The sequence below is a fragment of the Entelurus aequoreus genome, linkage group LG20 (genome assembly GCF_033978785.1).
Source record: "Entelurus aequoreus isolate RoL-2023_Sb linkage group LG20, RoL_Eaeq_v1.1, whole genome shotgun sequence".
Lineage (NCBI taxonomy): Eukaryota > Metazoa > Chordata > Actinopteri > Syngnathiformes > Syngnathidae > Entelurus > Entelurus aequoreus.
Window position 1 is genome coordinate 4,674,803 of NC_084750.1, and position 6,962 is coordinate 4,681,764.

The 6,962-nt window shown below is 40.1% G+C and overlaps 1 protein-coding gene across 1 annotated transcript; it reads right to left on the bottom strand.

Annotated features, from left to right (window-relative positions):
- Positions 1-4,011: 4,011 nt before the first annotated feature.
- Positions 4,012-6,694, bottom strand: sem1 (SEM1 26S proteasome subunit). The gene is made up of 3 exons (XM_062028736.1): positions 6,532-6,694; positions 5,871-5,964; positions 4,012-4,215 (listed from the first exon to the last, which is right to left on the bottom strand). Exons 1-3 carry the CDS (start codon positions 6,605-6,607, stop codon positions 4,173-4,175), a joined length of 213 nt encoding a protein of 70 aa, XP_061884720.1. The 5' UTR covers positions 6,608-6,694; the 3' UTR covers positions 4,012-4,172.
- Between the last annotated feature and the right edge of the window lie 268 nt (positions 6,695-6,962).

Here is a 6,962-nt window from a genome sequence, read left to right on the forward strand (position 1 = left end):
CCATTTTTATGACTCGATTTTGAAAATTCCTAGCGCAAACACTGATGGGGTATTAGTGCGTGCAAAACAGCAGCAGGCAGCTGTGGCCTGCGGGCCGGTTCTAATACTAATCATGCATCCATCTATTTTCTACCGCTTGTCCCTTTCGGAGTCGTGGGGGGTGGTGGTGCTGGAGCCTATCTCAGCTGCATTCGGGCGGTAGACGGGGTACACCCTGGACAAGTCGCCACCTCATCACAGGGCCAACACAGATAGACAGACAACATTCACACACCAGGGACAATTTAGGTTGTTTTCTTTGTCTTACTTTGGCCAAAAATACAACAAACACATTCTGAAAATATTACATTAAAAATATAGAAAAAAATAACGGCAGCGGTAAAATTTAGATCCATGAAGGAAAGAAGAAAGTGAATGAATATTTATAACTGAATAGATTTACATATGCATAAAAATGTGTTTTCTTTTGTGTTGTTTTTTTTTTTATGAATTAAAGTTCATGACAACCTTTTTCCAAAACACAATATAGAATGTGAGATACAACAGGATAATGCATACATTTATCATTTGTTTTCAAAATGGTTACAAAAAAGTGGGACCCCAAAAATTTACTGTGGGACCCCATTTTTATGACTCGATTTTGAAAAGTCCTAGCGCAAAACACCGATGGGGTATTAGTGCGTGCAAAACAGCAGCAGGCAGCTGTGGCCTGCGGGCCGGTTCTAATACTAATCATGCATCCATCTATTTTCTACTGCTTGTCCCTTTCGGAGTCGTGGGGGGTGGTGGTGCTGGAGCCTATCTCAGCTGCATTCGGGCGGTAGACGGGGTACACCCTGGACAAGTCGCCACCTCATCACAGGGCCAACACAGATAGACAGACAACATTCACACACCATTTTCTACCGCTTATTCCCTTCGGGGTCGCGGGGGGCGCTGGAGCCTATCTCAGCTACAATCGGGCAGAAGGCGGGGTACACCCTGGACAAGTCGCCACCTCATCGCAGGGCCAACACAGATAGACAACATTTACACTCACATTCACACACTAGGGCCAATTTAGTGTTGCCAAGATTTGTTATTAGAACAAATTATTTTGTACATTTTTTGTTATTGTTATTAAAGTCAGGAAATAAGTCCCTGGTCATTGATATATTGAATTGATATTGTGACGCTGCCATCCTGTGTTTTTGTCTAAATATAAGTGAGATCAAAAATGTAAACATTCAATGATCTTGAAATGATAGGTATACATTATCAATACTACTTGGTGTTGGATCCATACCCACATTTGTAGTTTCACCCAAACATCATGTCAAGTAATTTAGGCAATCATATCAGATCATTCATTCGCCGGCCGGCTTGACTTTGACACCCCTGTTGTAAACCCTAAAATCTTCCATGAATAACGCGGTATGAACATTTAACAGATTAACAATGTTTGCCGCCCTTGCAACAGACACAGAGTTGTTGAAAAGTTTGGTCCGACTATATTGCAGTGGAAGGATGACAAAACGATGTGAAATTAATAAATAGGTCGGGTGTCGTTTGAATGGAAACTATGCCAATTCAGTTGTTTTAAATAGAAGAGTTCTTTTTGGATTAAATGTCCCCGTTAAAAATAAGAAGCTAAATATAAACATAAGAATGACTTACCTGCTAACCTAACTATGAAAATATTCACAGACTGGTCTGATTGGTACAAAATAGCTCAAACTAAAAACTACACCAAAAAAATAGACTATTGAAGTTGAACAATATTCTCACATGTATTATTTAACTTAACTTTTCCTTTCTCTTTAGTGTATTCATGTTCATGTTATTGCAATATTGTGTTAAGTGTTTACTTGGAAAACTTAATGGAAAAACATTTCTACATACTCTATTGATGCATGAGACCGACACTGATCTTTGACTTTTCTTCTTCCTTGACAGCCGATCGGCGCGCGCATGCGCGAACACCACGTCACTTTCTGTCAACTTGTTTTACGACTGTTATGTTCGGGCACGCCATCACTGTTACTTTGTTTTTTTAAATCGTTATTTCAACAACAATGTTATATAAAACATTACGGTATTTATTTTCAAACCGTACATAAACCTAAACGTGCTCTGCAGCCTTAAATCCATCAGTCTACCCCAGGACAGCTGTGGCTACGAAAGTAGCTTACCACCACTTGGTGTGAATGAATGATGTGTTTTTAACATGTAAAGCGACTTTGGGTACTTAGAAAAGCGCTATATAAATCCCAGTTATTATTAAATGGCAAAAAAATGCATCTTTTTTACGACTTTATATTCATCAATTATAATACAATTTAAAAGTATAGTTTTTGTTAGGCCGCAGATATAGATAAGTTAAAGTGCCTCGATTAAAAAACAATCAACATTTAAAAAATAAATTACGCGACAGGAGTACGTAATCATTGCAACGACAGAAGAGTGTAAATGGTTGTAATTGCGGCTTCTATGTAAGCATTATTTTGATTCAAAACATTCAAATATCACAGCGCGTGACGTCGCAGAAGCGCATGCGTGGACCCATCGGGTCTCCCGGAACCAATTGGGTAGTGACAGTGGCGGCTACTTCTTCGCTGTCGGGGGGCCATTCTTTCCGGTGGGGCATTTATAAATGATAAATGATCAATTTAAACTACAAATCAAAATGAATCTTAGCCCCACTTACTATTGTTAGCCAAGAAAAGTTATCTGAAATCTATTTTTATTCTTTCATCTGAATAATCACTTCCACATTTTGATTGATCGTAATTACTTGTGGCGATCGTTTAATTAAACTTAAAAAAAGACTGCAATATTTTGAAACAAGCGCAATTTTATCGTCAGAATTGTCACAAACATTTTTGAGATGGATCCCTTGAATGCACGTCAGTTATTTGCTGAAAATTTGCAAAGGTTTTATCTAAAATACTGCTAAAGTTTATTTTGAAGTAAAATACCAGTCGGTCTCTTCACATTAATACCCACAGAAGACAGCTTCACCCTTTAGGTAGGTAGCCGCGCAATTAAATGAACAGCAACTGTAGTTAAAATAAATTGTGTGATTAATCCGCACATGATTAATGTGATGTTTAGTGATCGATTTAACTAATTAGTTCACTTTTGAGTCCTGCTGAAGCATTACTTCAAGCAGTTTTGAAGTATATTCACTGTGTAACTTTATTAAGAGCTGTTTTTTTGTGGGGGGAAATGATGTACAAAAAATGTTTATATCATTTGTACATACAGTAAACAAGCTTGTTCTGGTATTGATGGAGTGTTATTTTCTATTTGCGGCATCATTTGAAGGTGATGAAAGCGACTTTTGGTTTTGCTGGCATCCATTTCACCTCATTAAAGCCCCTTAGACGCCAGATAAGACAAAACACTGCAAGAAAACCATTTTGCAGAGGGAGCGTGGCGAGGATAAATTGGCCTCTGGTTCAGTACAAGAGTCCCCGCTGTGCCATGCGGAAGAGCGCAGCCCGGCTGGCAGCGGAGGCAGGCCCGGGCAAGGCGGGCTGGGGGACCACATGCTGGGACCCCCTCCCTAACTCTGACAAACACGTCGGTGGATAATCTCCCCTTCAGGGTCTTGGCCTGGTGCTGCGGGTCTGAAAGGGGAAGGGGCTGTTCGACAGCAACGTACAGAAGTGTGCGAGTGCACAACCAAACTACACTGTACACACTCACCCTTCAAGTAGACGGCACTTCGACAGCTTCAACACGAGCTATAAATATGTGCTGGGACGTATTAGCATGCTATAGGCTTCATGCATGGCACAACAGGTGAATTGTAACCTCAAACAACATTAAATATGGTTTTAGTTATTTTATATAGGGGCACTTTAGAGACTAAAGAAAAACTTGATGTGCACACAAACACAAGTTAGTGCTTTTTACACTAATTATTTTGAGTATAACAAGTATTAGTATTATTATTAGTTAACCCCAGTTAAGTCAGTTTAGACAACGCACACACAATCGTATCAAAGGGAGTAAAATACACTAATAGACGATGTTTCTCTAAACATTTTACTTCCATCAGCAGCTCTTACAAAAAGAAACAAATGAACACATGAAACATCTTCCTTCCTCCTCTTTTGTGGTCAACCTGTAATATTCACATAGAAATGTCCGTATTATCCAAGGGGTGTCCAAAAAACGGTCAGCCACTATGACGTCTCCATCTTGTAGCCGTGCTTTTCCAGCTCCGCTCTACAGAAGTGGGGAAAAAAAATTATTAAGTAAATTGCATTTATAAAGCGCTTTTCACAGTCAAGATCACGGAGGGACTGGTGCAAATTGTTCCAGAGTCTGGGGAGCTATAGCCTGGAATGCCAGGTCTCTGCGGGTTTTAAAATGAGTTTTAGGGATCTTTAGAAGACCCTGGCCTGAAGACTGGAAGCTGCGCCTGAAGAGTAGGGGCATAGCAAGTCAGTGATGTACTGAGGGGCCCCACCATGCAACGCACGGAATGTCAGGACTAAAATTTTAAACTCAATGCGGGATTTAACTGGAAACCAATGAAGACTGGATAAAACGGGGGTAATAGAGGCTGTTCTGGGTGCACCGGTCAAAAGTCTGGCAGCCACATTTTGTACAGTCTTAAGTCTCTTTAGCGTTGACTTGTTGAAAAAGGTGGAGAGAATTGCGAGACGAAATTAATGCATGAATGACCATTTCGAGATCCAATTTTGACAACACATTTATCACTTTAGAACTATTAACTATTAACATTAAAATCATTATCAATATCTATGCATATTTTGTCTAATATTAGAGTAAGACTGGTCCCTTTTGATAAGGAGTCTGGCCATTAGATTTAGAGATAAATGCTTTAAAATGTAATATCGGAAATTATCGGTATCGGTTTCAAAAAGTAAAATGTATGACTTTTTAAAACGCCGCTGTGTACACGGACGTAGGGAGAAGTACAGAGCGCCAATAAACCTTAAAGGCACTGCCTTTGCGTGCCGGCCCAATCACATTATATCTACGGCTTTTCCCAATGCAAGGCATAGTTGGTCAACAGCCATACAGGTCACACTGAGGGTAGCCGTATAAACAACTGTTACAAATATGCGCCACACTGTGAACCTACACCAAACAAGAATGACAAACACATTTCGGGAGAACATCCGCACTGTAACACAACAGAACAAATACCCAGAACCCCTTGTCGCACTAACTCTTCCGGTACGCTACAATATACACCCCCTCTACCCCCCCACCTCAACCTCCTCATGCTCTCTCAGGGAGAGCGTGTCCCAAATTCCAAGCTGCTGTTTTGAGGCATTTAAAAAAAAAAAATGCACTTTGTGACTATAATAATAAATATGGCAGTGCCATGTTGGCATTTTTTGCCATAACTTGAGTTGATTTATTTTGGAAAACCTTGTTACATTGTTTAATGCATCCAGCGGGGCATCACAACAAAATTAGGCATAATAATGTGCTAATTCCACGACTCTATATATCGTATCGGTTGATATCGGAATGGGTAATTAAGAGTTGGACAATAACGGAATATCGGCAAAAAAGCCATTATCGGACATCTATAATTAGATTCAAAACAAAATTGATTGTTTACACAAGACACGCACAATTAGTTTACTATCATGAATTGATGCCCTAAAATAAGAAAAATACAAAAATAAATTCCATGTAAGCTGAAACAAGAAAGGAGACGCAAGTGCACATTTGCTCATAGTATATCATACTAGGAAATGGCAAAATATGCATTGAACTCTCTGTAACACAATTCAAAACAATGTAATTCCTGACTATTTACAACTCTTACTACCTACTAGGAGTGTAATACTAGGTGCTTGCGACATAAGCTTTTGTTGAAAAATAGTGGTGCTACATACCTTAACTGGTTGGAGAAATCATCCTCCACATTGTCATCATCCCAGTTGTCTTCCCAAACGTGGGCGTCTTCGTCCTCATCCAGCCCCGTCCAATCTGGATATATTCACAGTGGACCGCAAAAGCGCGTTACCAAAAAAGGTTTGGTGGATCGGACGAAATTCGTATTTCAAAACCACACACGCCGATGCCTACGCGAAGTAACTGTAAACAGCACCATGGACACGACTTATTGAGTGACGATTGATTGATTGACATTTTTATTAGTAGATTGTACAGTACAGTACATATTCGGTACAATTGACCACTAAAAGGTAACACCCGAATAAGTTTTTCAACTTGATTAAGTCGGGGTCCACGTTAATCAATTCATGGTAGATGCAGGCTAGCTTTACAAAAGCTAGGGTAGCTCACATGTATGGCGGGTAACATCAAAATTATTAGACCAACAATAACGTTATGAGATAAAATACAACGCTTTACCCTGCCAAACCAACATTAAATGAACTAATAAATCGTTTGAATGATTCGCCATCTTAGTAGCATTGCAAGGTAATGCTAAAGCTAGCATGACTCGGCTAGCTGCGTCGCCGCTACACGGACGAGCTTGCAAACAATAAAGAGTAAAGTACATTTTGAGTCACAGAACTATAACTTACTAACCTTCAGCTGGGAATTCTTCAAACTCATCGTCTTCCTCCAGTAAGCCCAGGTCGACGGTTTGTTTTTTGTCCGACATGTTCACCGGCAGGATGCTACTCGCTTTTGCAGGTGTGAGAGAGTGACTGGCGCGCAATGCATTGTGGGGAAGAGAAGTCACTCCAGCGGGTCATAACTGCGCTGTATGCGCAATGGAGCGCATCGTGCAGCTTGAATGGACTCTACGAGCGGGTAACGATTGATTGATTGATTGATTGATTGATTGAAACTTTTATCAGTAGATTGTACAGTACAGCAGTGGTCCCCAACCACCGGGCCGCGGCCCAGTACCGGTCCGTGGATCGATAGGTACCGGGCCGCACAAGAAAAAAAAAAAAAAAAGGTTTTTATTTTTTAATTTTTTTATTAAATCAACATAAAAAACACAATATACA

Excerpts from the sequence above, each read along its gene's own strand:
- sem1 (XM_062028736.1), bottom strand. The coding sequence starts at position 6,607 with ATGTCGGACAAAAAACAAACCGTCGACCTGGGCTTACTGGAGGAAGAC. Across the intron at positions 5,965-6,531 it reads TGAAGAATTCCCAGCTGAAG|ATTGGACGGGGCTGGATGAG; the intron begins GTTAGTAAGTTA and ends GAATATATCCAG. Across the intron at positions 4,216-5,870 it reads GATTTCTCCAACCAGTTAAG|AGCGGAGCTGGAAAAGCACG; the intron begins GTATGTAGCACC and ends CCACTTCTGTAG.